This window comes from Bufo bufo, chromosome 4 (assembly GCF_905171765.1).
Source record: "Bufo bufo chromosome 4, aBufBuf1.1, whole genome shotgun sequence".
In the NCBI taxonomy this organism is placed as follows: Eukaryota; Metazoa; Chordata; class Amphibia; order Anura; family Bufonidae; genus Bufo; species Bufo bufo.
In genome coordinates, this window is record NC_053392.1 from 526,439,241 (window position 1) to 526,454,914 (window position 15,674).

The 15,674-nt window shown below is 45.1% G+C and overlaps 1 protein-coding gene across 1 annotated transcript in view; it reads left to right on the top strand.

Annotated features, from left to right (window-relative positions):
• EML6 (EMAP like 6) overlaps positions 1-15,674 on the top strand; it is a 198,419-nt gene that overhangs the window by 84,979 nt on the left and 97,766 nt on the right. The window contains exons 12-14 of the mRNA XM_040429747.1: positions 433-539; positions 5,408-5,526; positions 9,751-9,937. Coding sequence (XP_040285681.1) covers positions 433-539; positions 5,408-5,526; positions 9,751-9,937 — 413 coding nt within the window. The remainder of the gene's footprint in view (positions 1-432; positions 540-5,407; positions 5,527-9,750; positions 9,938-15,674) is intronic.

The window sequence follows — 15,674 nt, forward strand, 5'->3', positions numbered from 1 at the left end:
GTCACTGATAACACCTACACGTGGACAACTATCAGTGACTGACGGCTATCTCTCTATACACACTTACACAGTGAATGCTATCAATCACTGCTCACACCTCCCCAATGTACAATTGAAGTCAGAAGGAGCAGAGCTATAAATGTATAAATTCTAAGTTCTGCTGAATCTTTGATCAGAAAATCATATAGCAATCTGTCTAGCTCCTCGTGCTCTATGACAAGCTTCCTGTATTTCCATTCATGACAGATTCCCTTTAATAGTGTAGCATGTTATACAGAGTTAGAGATGAGCGAATTTCCGGTTATCTCCATACAGAGTGTTTACACATAATAGCATACAGTGTTATATAGTGAGTATGTAATAGTGTAGAGTGTTACCGTGTATAGAGTGTATGTGTAATACCTTGTTTTATTTTGCATCTTGTTTTATTAGAAGGGATCATTGATTCCTGCAGTGAAGAGTCGGATTCAGATGTATCAGATGTCCCTGAACTAGACTCTGACATCGAGCAGGAGACACAAATCAATTATGATCGCCAGGTTAGTACAGAAGTGCAAGTAGCTGACAAGAAATTGTAATCAGTTTCTGCATATAGAGATTGAGAGTTGTCAGGTCATTACATCCCGTTGTGTGCTTGTATCACAGCAGAATGTATATATCTGAGCAAAGGTTGTGATGGGGTGACAGGTGGTGACAGATTCCCATTGAACAGTTAAGCAATGCCTTATAGTGCCCACATAATGCTGAACTATGCCCAGATACTTTGTCAGCACAGTCATGTGTCAGCATAGTACCACAGTGCTCAAAGAGTGACAACATTTAAATTGCCAACATAGTGCACAATAGAGTGCCATACGCAGTATAGATGGTCTGCACCCCATGGTTCCCCCTCTCTCACAGACTGCTCCAATGGTTCCCTATCTCTCACACAGATTATTCCCCATGTTCCTCTCTGTTACACAGACTGCTCCCCATCTCCTCTCTCTCACAGACTGTTGCACATGTTCCCTCTTATACAGACTACTCCCTATGCCCCTATCTTCCTCCCAGGTTCCTCCTGTGTCACAGACTGCTTCCCATGTCCTCCTCTGTTACGCAGACTACTCCCCATCTCTCTCACAGACTGCTTCCCAGGTTCCTTTTTCTCTCTCACAGACTGCTTCCCATACTTCTATCTCTCTCACAGACTGCTCCACATGCCTCCATCCCTATCACAGACTGCTTCCCCTGCCTCCATCCCTCTCACAGACTGCTTCCCCTGCCTCCATCCCTCTCACAGACTGCTCCCCCTGCCTCCATCCCTCTCACAGACTGCTCCCCCTGCCTCCATCCCTCTCACAGACTGCTCACCCTGCCTCCATCCCTCTCACAGACTGCTTCCCATACTTCCATCTCTCTCACAGACTGCTCCCCCTGCCTCCATCCCTCTCACAGACTGCTCCACATGCCTCCATCCCTCTCACAGACTGCTTCCCCTGCCTCCATCCTTCTCACAGACTGCTCCACATGCCTCCATCCCTCTCACAGACTGCTCCCCCTGCCTCCATCCCTCTCACAGACTGCTCCCCCTGCCTCCATCCCTCTCACAGACTGCTCCCCCTGCCTCCATCCCTCTCACAGACTGCTCCACATGCCTCCATCCCTCTCACAGACTGCTCCCCCTGCCTCCATCCCTCTCAGAGACAGCTCCACATGCCTCCATCCCTCTCACAGACTGCTCCCCCTGCCTCCATCCCTCTCACAGACTGCTCCCCCTGCCTCCATCCCTCTCACAGACTGCTCCCCCTGCCTCCATCCCTCTCACAGACTGCTCCACATGCCTCCATCCCTCTCACAGACTGCTTCCCCTGCCTCCATCCCTCTCAGAGACAGCTCCACATGCCTCCATCCCTCTCACAGACTGCTCCCCCTGCCTCCATCCCTCTCACAGACTGCTCCCCCTGCCTCCATCCCTCTCACAGACTGCTCCCCCTGCCTCCATCCCTCTCACAGACAGCTCCACATGCCTCCATCCCTCTCACAGACTGCTCCACATGCCTCCATCCCTCTCACAGACTGCTTCCCCTGCCTCCATCCCTCTCACAGACAGCTCCACATGCCTCCATCCCTCTCACAGACTGCTCCCCATGCCTCAGTCTTTCTCACAGACTGCTCCCCCTGCCTCCATCCCTCTCACAGACTGCTCCCCCTGCCTCCATCCTTCTCACAGACAGCTCCACATGCCTCCATCCCTCTCACAGACTGCTCCCCCTGCCTCCATCCCTCTCACAGACTGCTCCACATGCCTCCATCCCTCTCACAGACTGCTCCCCCTGCCTCCATCCCTCTCACAGACTGCTCCCCCTGCCTCCATCCCTCTCACAGACTGCTCCACATGCCTCCATCCCTCTCACAGACTGCTCCCCCTGCCTCCATCCCTCTCAGAGACAGCTCCGCATGCCTCCATCCCTCTCACAGACTGCTCCCCCTGCCTCCATCCCTCTCACAGACTGCTCCCCCTGCCTCCATCCCTCTCACAGACTGCTCCCCCTGCCTCCATCCCTCTCACAGACTGCTCCACATGCCTCCATCCCTCTCACAGACTGCTTCCCCTGCCTCCATCCCTCTGACAGACAGCTCCACATGCCTCCATCCCTCTCACAGACTGCTCCCCATGCCTCAGTCTTTCTCACAGACTGCTCCCCCTGCCTCCATCCCTCTCACAGACTGCTCCCCCTGCCTCCATCCCTCTCACAGACTGCTCCCCCTGTCTCCATCCCTCTCACAGACTGCTCCCCATGCCTCAGTCTTTCTCACAGACTGCTCCACACGTGATAGCCTATCCCCAAGATGGCGCAAAAAGACAACAAGGGGGCTCACTGAAAGTAAGCTAGAGTCGTGGTATTAGAACCAAAGAGTCAAAAATGAATAGAAGAAAAACCACACACAAAGGCTGCATATCATCACTATGTAAAAACAAATACTTATATTTTATTGAACAACACAGAAAAAGGTTAAAAACATTGTATACAATAAAGACCTTGTGCAGGACAGAAACATATGTCCAATGCACAACCCTATGTACACCTAGTCCTAGATGTGGACAAATATAAGCCGCCAGAAAATTACCGAATACATAATATGTGATAAATATGACATCAAATATTGTTGAATACAAGCATTGTGCATAGGTAGAACGCACATCCCCTAGATGGGCCATCAGTAGCTTGTTTATTTATTTATTTTATGCACTTATATAGCGCTACTATATTCCGCAGCACTACAGACATTCGCATCCAACTGTCCTCTATGGGGCTCACAATCTAAGGTGATATTGACACCCCTTACCCCCACGATCAACTGTTTAGGTGTAGCTCTGTTACGGGAAGTCAGCCCCATCAAACTTGTAGTGGAGGGAGCTCGTTACTTCAGTGGGAGCAGTGCTGTAGTAGCAGCTCCCTCCACCACAAGCAGGGGCGGACTGGGAACTGACAGAAGGCAGGGCCAACACAAGGACACAGGGCTAGCAATTCCATATTGCAGTACATTATACTGCATCAGCAGAGCCAAATACCACAGTGCATCACAAAATACTGCCCTAGCAGCACAAAATGCCTCCCCAAAAACTGCCCATTTGTTGTGGCCAGCTCTAGTTGCCTTAGGATAACAATACACTTGAATTAGAAGGGAACATCAGATCATTACTTACCATGTCTGGTGGCTGTGATGAGAGCTTAGCTGGCCCCCTGGGCATTACCCTACCAGAAAATTTCCCTGTAGGGTTTATTGCCAGTCCGCCCTTGACCACAAGGTTGACCTAGCTCTGTAGTTCCGGCACTGACTTCCAGTGACAGAGCTACACCCAAAGGGCTGATCGGCAGGGGATCGGGTTGTTGGACACCCCCCTACCATTCATATAGTAAAAGGTTGGAGAACACCTTCAAACAATATTAGGCAAAGTATATAAAAAATTGTATTTGATCATTGTGAGCTTGACATAAGGCTCAAATGTGGAAAAGTAACTTCAGCGTAATAACTGACAACACTACCTTTAGTCAGCAGCCGTAATTGTTACCCTCATGCTTTTGATTGTGATTTTAAGTTACAGCACGTACATAGCAATTCATAAAAAAATTATACTCCAATAACTTCTATAAGAATGTAAACAGTTCATTTTCTCAATGGCTTTGTCATTTTTAACACAAACTCATTTGTACGAAGGACAAAAGAATGACTGCACCCGGAATAACAGTGACTTTCCATAATGACATGTATTTTCTCTCCCCTGCCGGCACTTTATTTCTTTCTATATTCTGAGCCCGAGTCTGTATTGCCGGCAATTACTTGATGGGAACATTCAGCATTTTAATTAGAGTGAAAGCTGGCTTTTTCATTGCAGAAAGCAGCCATTCATAACAGCAGTGTCAGCTCATTAATGTGCGCTCTGTCTTACGTTGACAGGCAGACTGTACAGTGCGTTCTAATAGTAGATGTTTACCTGAACTAGACCTAAAGCATTTCACTACTTTTTGTAGCAATGCACTTCTCCAGAGCCTTCATAATGATAGGATGAAATATGTGGCTCATCAGATTCAAAATGGAAAAAAATTGAATACACTTACCTTGGTACTATACCTAGCCGGTATGTCCCATGCCACATCTTGTCATCTAAAGCCATGATATTTAGGCCATGACTACTGTAGGCAATTGCTAGCTGCCGCGCTGACATCTCCATGAAACACCATGTGGCCACTGTTTTAAAACATGAATTCAACGATTTGAGAATAAATAAGCTTACGCAGGCTAAGTGAATAAATATATTACTAAGTGTGATATAAGGTAAAACAGACAAATTACATACAGAGTAGTAAAAGTAAATAATCATCACTGGCCTACCCAAACAATATGAGGTGGGACTCCAGTCGCCATAATTATAGCACATGGCCGACACCCCAGGGTGTTACAAGAAAGAAATAGTGTTTCAATCAATTCATCCTACCTGGATGAAGTTCCTCAATGGAGTGCCAATTAATTGTCTGGGCAAACCAGGTTTATGCCCTTCAGCCCTCCTCCCAAAGATGTCCAGTGTGCAGCACAATTGTCTCTGAGAGGACCACTCAGGAATCTGGCTCTCAGCACAATGGGGGTTGGGTTGGGGGATTTGTGTATGTTATCTATCATTACACAGAATATAGAAGGTAATATAAAAGGGAACAGAATTAAAGGGGGCAGAACCAAATCAATACTTAAAAATACCCTTACAGCACAGCCACACCTGCCAACTACCCCAATGGGCTCTCGCATTGTGATTGCTCTTCATCGTAGATCACTTTATATGAATTATCTGAAGGCTGTAAACCAATTCAAAGAATTTATAGGTGATAGAGTTGGAATATAAATAAGACTTGTATTGGTCTCCCACTTTCAGGTTTACAAAGAAGATCTACCTCAGCTCAAGCAGCAAAATAAAGAAAAGCAAAACTCATTGCCTTCTCTTAAAAGAGAAAAAGCCCCAGAAGAAAGTTTGAAGTTAAAGTTTGTACATGGGTAAGTTCATGCCGTGTGTTCTTTAGAACATATTAGTATTAGGTTTGCATCAGGTATTGAAGTATCGATACTTTGATGCCCGGTTCAGTTCTATACATTGTCAGTTTTTCAATAGCATCTCCGATAAGAGAACATGATGCACACACAATCCAGTGCACACCATGTTCTCATCAGCAGCCACATGTAGAAAAGGAGGGAGAGCATCCTTCCCTTCCCACTGTGATGTGGCCGGCCACTGCCACCAAGGGAAATGAGGGTGGGCTAGAATGGAGGAAATCTGTAACTGGGCATCCCTTTTGCATGACAAATTTCAGGACCTATGGTCTCCGTGGCGCTAGTAGCATCTCCGCCACTCCCTCCCTTCACCGTCCTAGATGAGCTCGCTGAGTGCTTTATACTCCCCTTAAATCAGTGCTTCTCAATTATTTTCTGTCATGCCCCCCCTAGGAAGAAGAAAACATTTCGTGCCCCCCGCGCGACTGTAAATAGTATCATTTGTCTATAAAATTGTTATAAGTACACCTCTGCATAACACTGTATCCTTATTAACGTATAAGAGAATAAAAAAAGAAAGAAATGTGGATCGGACACACACTTATGGGGGGATCTGTGGATGACGGACACTTATGGGGGGATCTGTGGATGACGGACACTTATGGGGGGGGATCTGTGGATGACGGACACTTATGGGGGGGATCTGTGGATGACGGACACTTATGGGGGGATCTGTGGATGACGGACACTTATGGGGGGGATCTGTGGCTGGCACTGTTACAGGGGGATCTGTGGCTGGCACTGTTATATATGTGCCATCCACAGACCCCCCACCCCATAACAGTGCCATCCACAGTGCCCCCCCCAACCCATAACAGTGCCATCCACAGACCCCCCACCCCTTAACTGTGCCATCCACAGATTCCGTGTGTCCGCCGCCGCCGTTTAAAGTTATTAAACATGCCCCTCTCACTCCTAATAGTACCGTATATCCGAATTTCTTCTGTATAATGCCTCAGTGACGTCACTTGTCTGTGCCGCCTGCTTCATTCATAAAGCAGGCGGCGCAGGCACGTGACATCACTGAGGGACGCGCCGGCCGCCCGGCCTGCCTGCCGGCATTATACAGAAGAAATTCGCACACCCCAAAGGCCGGCCCTGAACGAGCCCCCCTCTACAGAGCCTGGCGCCCCCCCTGGGGGGCGCGCCCCACTATTTGAGAAGCACTGCCTTAAATGGACAATACTCACGCCTTTTATTTTTACTTTTTTATTTTAATCTCAGTTTTCTCTGAACTATTTAGTGCCCTTGATACTTGAGGCATAGTCTATGTACAATTTCTCCAGTATTAGCCAATGTCATATATTCTCAATGTCGAGTCATTACTCATGACCATGTTCACCATTGTTTACCTTGAGTGTTTTTCGATGTATTATTTATGCTATTATAAATAAAGATTTGTTAAAAAAATATATATATGAGGGTGGGCTGAGGAGAGAGTATGAGGGGGGCAGTGTCAGTGGAGGGGGCAGTGTCAGTGCAAGGGGCAGTGTAAATCGGGGGCAGTTTCAGTGACAGAGGGAGGGTGGGGAATAGTGTGCACATACGAGGGCTTCCAGTGATTTGCACCATGGCCTGCCAGCAGCATAGAGGAAATATGGGGTTAATGTGACCATTAACCACTATGTTGCCATTATGTGAGATAAATGATGGGCTCACTTATTATTAATGTGAGTCACATGGTGTTATTATTTTAGTACCACCATGTTCCTAACATAAAAGGGGTTTTATTGCTAGGATATGCCCCCATTGTCTAATAGGTGCGGGTCCCATCTCTGGGACCCACGTCTATACCGAGAACGGAGCCACAAAAGTTGTGGAGGGTGCACTGCGCATGTGCAGCCGGCCTCCATTCACTTCTATGGGGACGCAGAAAAAAGCTGGCTCGGCTATTTCTGTAGGCCCCATAGAAATGAATGGGAGCAGTGGCCACGTAAGTGCGGTGCGCTCCCATTCAGTACTGTGGGAAGAGCGCTTGGTGTTCTCGGTTAAGATGCCGGTCCCAGAGGTAGGCAGGTTCAAATTAACAGGTGGGGCAGTCCAAGTAGGTAGAGTCAACAATACCCAGCAGAACCAAATAACACAGTGTAGCATAATATATGGCCCCAAAAGCTGGCCTTCTGTGGTGGCCACCAATAGCTACCATCTTCTGTCCTCCTCCTCCAGTTGTCTTTGATTAAGATATGTAGCGGGGGGCTTAGGTGGTGAGGTGCGGGCCACAGCAGTTGAATTCAGGAGGGCATGTGCGGTCGCTGGGGGGGTACATGATAAAGCTTTGACAATCAGTTTTTTTTTACTGTTGAGAGCTTATTATGTACCCGGTCAGCGGCAGAGAGAGGAAATTTCCCTGTAGGGTCTATGGCCAATTCCTAGCGGTATGCCCCCATTGTCTAAGATGGGAATACCCCTTTAATAGTAAACGTGACCCCATCAAGTACCTTCTCATATAATGGTCAACATGGGGTTAAAGTACGAGGTACATGATGGGGTTATTTACTATTAATATGAGGCATATGGAGGTCCAAATTGGTAAAACTATATAAGTAAATCCATCATGTACCTCACTCACTAACCCCGTTGCCCATTAAGTGAGGAGGTACTTGAAAGGGTTACTATTAACGAGAGGCAATTGGTTTTATCAATTTAGACTTCCATGTGGCTCACATTAATAGTAAGTGACCCCACACAATGGGCAATCAATACTTTGCCAAAAAATAAAAAAATAAGCTTTCATCTGTGCGACATACTGTCTACATCCTGGCGCTGTGACTTGTGGTCCATGTACCTTTGAGGATATACAGCACAGGTTCTGGTTGTAGTTGTGCTGCTCCCAGGCCATTCTTCTGCCACAGGATGCTTGTGCAGGTTCTTGTAGAGGGACGCTGTTTCGGGATGCCTCAGGCGCACCTCTGCCCTGCTGTGCGGCAGAAAGTGAAGTCTGCGCCAGCTACATAGACTTCAGCTATAACTTCTGCCACTTACTGGCGAATGTTATAATAAATGTGGCATGAAGCCACGCCCCTTCGACTAAGCCACACCCCCTTTTCTGAAGTGCCGAGAAACTAAAAAAGTCGCAAAATATGGTGCACAGATGCTGTGCGCCATAATGTGCACCTTTTTTACGCCACAATTGTGGCGTAGCAACATTGATGAATGTCCCCCACTCACTTCTCTGTATAACCCCTACATCTCTTAAAGGGGTTATCCCATGATTGATGTAAAAAATTCAAATCAGACATCCTATAGTACATGACAATACCTTTCTAACTAAGCCCTGTACCTCAGATGGATCCAGAGATCTCTACATTCACTGCTCCATTTGCTCTGCTAGATTATCTTTAGCCTGGCAGCTTGGGGGGTGTATCCTTTCTGCTGCAGCTCTCTCCCTATAACTGCCACAGCTTCTTACAGAACATATGGCTGGTGTCAGTCGAAGATCTTAACTGAGCATATACCAGCTCAGCCAGACGGACAAAAAATAAGGAAATTAACAAACAGCAGGTGGCGCTACACAGATACATGCTATTGAATAGCTCAGTGAGTGGCTATACAAATTTTTTAATTACATGCAATTATGCAAAGAAGGATTGGGTATATCACACAAACGGTTAACTGTTTAGTTGTGAGAATTTTACTTTCGCTTTCTGCCGGTCAACTAATAACCTTTTTCACTAAATTACTAAAAGGTCAGAAACACTTATTTAAACCACATTCTTATCAGTAAGATGAAAATTCAGCTATAATGAGGGTTTAGTAGGTCAGAGATAAGGAGCCATCAGCAGAGCTGCCTGACAGAACAGAGTGAAAACAGATAGCTTGCTATTAGAGAATCTCAAGACTGTACAGAGAAAAGGGTTCAACATTTTTCTCTTAAAAACAAAGTTTTTTAGATCTAAATTAGTACAGTGCAATAATAAAAGGTGCCCATAGCCTTTAAGTCTAACACCTGATCATTGTGTTCTAGCAAGATATGTCTGGCAGCAGCTTACTCACCTCTCCCCACCGACAGTACATGTACCCTGGGCCAAACTTATCAGGGAGGAATAGCTGTTGGACCGTGGATGGGCAAAATGAGAATAAATCCTGAATTAATGGTATCATTTACTTTGCCTGGTTCCACCATTAGTCTGACCCATAATATGAACGTCTGTCTCTTATTTTCTGCTCTAGCTACAGAGGCTATGACTGTAGAAACAATCTCTTCTACACTCAGACTGGTGAGGTGGTGTACCATGTGGCAGCAGTGGCGGTGGTGTATAACAGGCTGCAGCATTCCCAAAGACTGTACCTGGGTCACGATGATGACATCCTCAGTCTGGCCATCCACCCAGTGAAAGATTATGTAGCAACTGGCCAGGTACGTAAATTGCTTTTACCATATATTTCATTTATCTTTCTTTATTCTTTTAATGTTAAGCTGTAGCTCAAGTTTCTCTCTGCATCAAGTCTAAAAAAGCCAAAATGATGTATACAGTATCCTCCCATATAAAAAAAACGGACATGTACTCATGGGCGTTCTAGTAGTCTGCACTTGTTCTCCAGTTTGTTCCCCAGAGCTGCTATTCCTACTGGAAATTAGGATAAAAAGTTGCAGTTTAAATTAGAAATTTTGACATTATGGGTCTTGTGTGCTGGGTATTTTTTGGCCAATCCTAGCACTTCCTATTGAGCCCTTTAGAACAGGACCCCTTTTTTTGTCCTAGGGATCAGACTCCTTCCAATCAGACACTTATGACCTATTCTGTGTATAAGTGATACATTTTAAAGGAGTTAATCAATATCCGTTGGGTGGTAGTCCAACACCCGCCTCCCCGGCTGATCAGCTGTTTGAAAAGGCTGCGGCTCTCCAGTGAGCGCTGTGGGTTCCTCACAGCTTACCAAGCACAGCGCCGTACATTGTATAGTGGTTGTGCTTGGTATTGCAGCTTAGGCCCATTCACTTGAATAAGACCGAGCTGTGCCTAGGGCATGTGACCAATGAATGTGATGTCACATGGTGTAGAAAGAGGCCACGGTGCACACTGGAGCAAGACTGTCTCTTCAAACAGCTGATTGGTGGGGGTCCCAGGAGTCGGACCCCCACCGATCAGATGTTAATGACCCTAACTATCCTTAGTATAGGTCATCAATATTAATCCCCCTGGAAAACGCCTTTAAAATTCAGGAAAACTCCTTATCTCCTATAGTCATACATACAAGGCAAAGGCATATCTACACTGAGGTAAGAATGACAACTTGAAAGCCTAAATCACACTAGGACCCAGTGCTGTTAACGTCTACTTTTAGGCTATCATTTCAGACAGAAAACAAATTATAATAAAATCACATGGTGGAAATACACTGTAACTGTTTTTTCCAGGATTAGAAAAGCGTGGCTGTTTTATTTCAGAAACGGCGCCACACTTTCCCACAGGTTTTGTGTGGTATTGCAGCTTAGCTTTATTGAAGTGAATGGAGCTGAGCACACACAACCTGTGGATAGCTGGAACACTTTTTGGAAGAAAACAGCCATGTTTTTTCTAATTCTGGACTACTCCTTTAAGACACCCAACAAATAAACAGTGGGGCAGATTTATGAGAACTATTGAGAAAACTTTGTTTCAGCAATGGAGCTTTCATTTTTCAAGTGCACTATAAGAAATGAGAGGTGTACTGTGATTGGGTGTTATGTGATTGGGGGTTATGGGCAATGACAAAAGTTTGAGGCCCTGTTCTGACCTCCGCTCCTCAGACAGGATTGGACAGCATTAAAATGTGTGACCCTGAGAGATCTGGAATCTATTGTATTGCACTGACAGCATTATGTCAGTGTAATTCAGCAGATTCCAGGACTCTCAGGGTCACACAGCATTATAAATCATTATAATGCTGTGCGATCCTGTCAGAGGGGCGGACATCAGAATGGGATCTCGCACTGACAGGCTGAAACTGAGCATATGCGACCACCTCAGTAGGTGGACGTGCACATTAGTATACAGAGTAAACGCCAGGGCGCAATTATAGTGAAGTAAAAAGGAATATCTCACAAATGGTACATTTTTGTAATATAAATTAAATTACAAAAGTAAATTGTTTTTCATGCTGAATTATATTCAAATAACATTTAATGGTGGCACAACCTTTCTAAAGGTGTTCCCGGGAATTCAAAAAAATATATAAAAAATTACTGAAAATACTTAAATATTAATTATAATATATTAAGGGTAATTTTGTCGTCGGCACTGCTGCATCTTTTTGCAATATACTTGGAATTGGAGTTCTTGCGCTTCTCATGTGATTCATAGGGGGTGCTCAGCAAAATAGACCAAGTTCATATGTGATGTACAGAAGAAATAAACTTGCGGCACTCACCAGATTTCTTTGCAGCTTGTTTATTCGAGTTTAAAACATGGTCGCTGGTGCAGGCCCCCACTCAGCTACAGGCGACGGCCGTTTCGAGCTATCCGTGCTTCGTCTGGCCTCCCACGTGATGGCGTCAGCACGCGCATCTCTTTATGCTACGTCTGACGTCATTACTATGGCAACGATACACAAACATATATTTTAAAACAAAGCACCGTTACACACATTGTTAAATGAAGACTGCTAAATCGTTCTTGTCATTAAAGCCTAGAGGCCCCATTGCGTTCGTCTTAATTATCCAAGAGGCTTCTTTTTGAAGTAGTGCTCGATGTCTATCTCCTCCATTTATTAGGGTACTTTCACACTAGCGGCACGGAACTCCGGCAGGCTGTTCCGGCGGGTGAACGGGTGCCCCCGGACTACCGCATCGGCCCCATTGACTATAATGGGGGCGGGCCGGAGTTCCGGCGTCAGCACGGCAAACATGCCGAGAGGTGGCCGGAATAAAAGTATGACATTTCGTACTTTTATTCCGGCCGCCTCTCGGCATGTTTGCTGTGCTGACGCCGGAACTCCAGGACAGGTGTCCCTATCTCTGCAGTCCCTACACAATGGACTAGTGTATGTTTAGCTACCCTAAGGCTATCCAAGACTAGAGGGGTTCTGCAGCTTTTTTTTACTTTAACTGCTGATTTATCCTCTGAATATATAATCAGCATCTGATTGGCAGGGGTCCGACACTGTTTGAGAAGGCAGCAGCGCTGGCAGTAGCGCCGCGGCCTTCTCGTTGTTTATGTGAGGCCCAGTGATGTCACGGCTAATATCACTGGCCTTGGCGTGACTAGGTCCCATTGAAGTGAACGGGGCTTAGCCGCGCCGAGGCCGGTGATACTAGTCGTGACGTCACTGGGCCTGTGAGAAACAAGGAGAAGGCCACGGCGCTGCTGCCTTCTCAAACAGCTGATCGTCAGGGGTCCAGGGTATCGGACGATCAGATGCTGATGATCTATCCAGAGGATAGATCATCAGTGAAAAAAAAAAAAAGCTACAGAACCCCTCTAGATAGCCTTAGGGTAGCTAAGCGTAGACTAGTCCATTGTGTAGGGACTGTAGAGATAGGGACACCTGTCCTGGATATATAAATAATGCAGCATAGCATGGGAAGCAATGACGAGATCACAAAGATGACACATTTCTTACATGTAAGTAAAAATGGAATAGTGACATGTCCTTCACTTGAAACTTGTGTCAGAGCCCCAGGCACACTTAACCAGTAACGTTACTGTACTGGAAAACAATGGGCGTGAGAGCAGACGAAGCATCTGGGCTAAACTGTATGTTCTTTGTACTGTGTGGAAACTGAGCTAAAAAATAATAATATTTGTATTTTTTTGTCATTTATCTTGACTTTAAAGGCTAGTTACACGTTTGGGGGCAATTTTAAATAATTGCATTTTATTTATTTTGGGCTAAAAATAATTTTTTCAATTAGTCTTTATCAAAAATATTGACCCGTTCTGTCACTGAGGGTTAACTGTCTAGCTGTGTGAATGGTACATTCACTTTCACTTTGTGATGTCATCCAATAAACCTTATCTCTAAATTACTAGAAGGTCATAAACACTTATTTAAGCCACATTCTTATCAGTAAGATAAGCACTGAGCTATAATGAGTGTTTAGAAGATCAGAGATAAGGAACAGAGTGAAAATTCAGATCCTGCTACTAGAGAAACTCAAGGCTGCACATAGACAGGGGTTCAAAATTATTTATAACGACCAGTTGAAAAACAGATTTTTAGCTCAAAATGAGTACAATGCAATAATAAAAAATTGGCCCCAAAGGTGTATATAGACAGTCATTTATTAATTTAGGCGTTTTAGACGCCAGCCGGCCTGTCCCCTTCCCTGCTCACGCCACACCTACTTCTTTTAGACCTGGCGTGAGCAGGGAAAAGCCGCAGACTGCGCCAGAAATACGCCTAATATAGGGCTATTTCTGGATAGTAAATGACCACCATAGTCTTTAAAGCTTTAAAATAGCCTCATTTCAAAAATACAATGGAAGGCAAAGAAAGGGGCAGCATTGTTGTATAGAATATTTCATAACATGATGAAAATGTCTGATTGCTTTATTTGACTAAATCTTCATTCACAGGATTTATAGTCATTTTATAAAAACCATGACATTTATTATTGAATATGGCAGTTGTGAGTACGGGTCTCCACAGGAGCATGGGAATCCAGCATTGTCACCCTTGTAGTAGGAGAACCTGTTGTTAGGCAAATGTCTACAATTATTTTGCCCATGGTGAATAGACACAGTGGAGCAAAGCTATGTAAAAGGTGAACTGCCTTTTTCTAGCCCATATAAACTAATCACAGCACATCTTTCATTTCTCAACAGCAGAATACGAAATGAAAGCAGTGCTGTGATTGGTTGCAATGGGCAATAAAAATACAGTTTTCAGAAAAGCTCCCCAATTCTGTCAATTGTAGCATGAAATGAAATGAATCCATGTTTCTAAATAAGGTCAAAGGGATTTTCCAATACCTAATTGATGGGGGTCCATTCCCAGCACCCCCAGCCGATCAGCTGTTTGAAGAGGTTGTGGAACTCCAGTGAGCGCCAAGACCTCCTCGTAGCTAACCAAGCACACAGTCCTACATTGTATAGTGGCTGTGCTTGGCAGAACCGGGATGAGGTATTTTCCCTCAACTTCCTCCCGATCCTTCCCCGAATCAATTTAAAGTTACCTTATTTTCTAGATAAGCATTCACAGGCATAGCAAATGTAAACCCAGTAACTCACGGGTGACGTCTCCACTGATTTGCATTGTTCACTTTCTTTTTCTTCTCCATTTGGTCCGAACCATCATGACTATTTCTCCTGAAGACTGCAGAGTGTGCTGTGCAGCCCCCTCTACCACATAAGAAGACACTAGCGTTAATAAATGGTAGATGGGGCCTGTTACAGATTTTGCATTAGCGCCCTAGAGATACAGGTTACACCTCTGAATTTGGCTTATTTTTTCTGCAGTCCATCCCTACCCTCTATAGCAAGGAAATCCCCTATGCAGCTGCCCCCTTTAACACTGCCATCCTGTAGCTTCCACCAATACTGTCCCTGCTGCTGCCCCATGTACCCCTTATTGTACCGACAGTGCTGCCTAATGCTCCCAATTACTGTACTGCCGAAAATTGTGTCTAAGGACGCAGATACAGAACTAGAAAATGATGGGACTCAAAGCCAACTTTACGCATCAAACCCCAGACCAGACCCCAAAATAGATTAAAATCCCAGACCAGAATTTAACATGAATTGGGTTGTTCCACCATGTAGTTTTATAAACTGCTTATAAAGTTATAAAATAATCATAGTAATGATACCTTGCTGATCCCCGCAGTCATCGTCCGAGTCAAGAGAGACTTGAAAGTACAGAGAACAGCAGTGGAAGGAGAGCGACGTGGGTCATAAAGGGATCGCTACTTTTATTATTTTATAATATTCTGATCAGTTTTCAAAAATACAGTATACATAACTGGGCAACCCCTTCTTAATACAGACCCCAGGTGAGACCCCAAAATTAATACAGACCCCAGTCAGGGGTTAAGTTGTAATGGGACGGCCCTTTAACGAAGTGCATTTAATACAAAATATCAGTCTTCATTTATCATGAAATGGACTCAGAAATGTATGACTTTCCTGAAAACTAGTGTACAGCTTGGATTACTGAACCTCGTTGTGTTATTT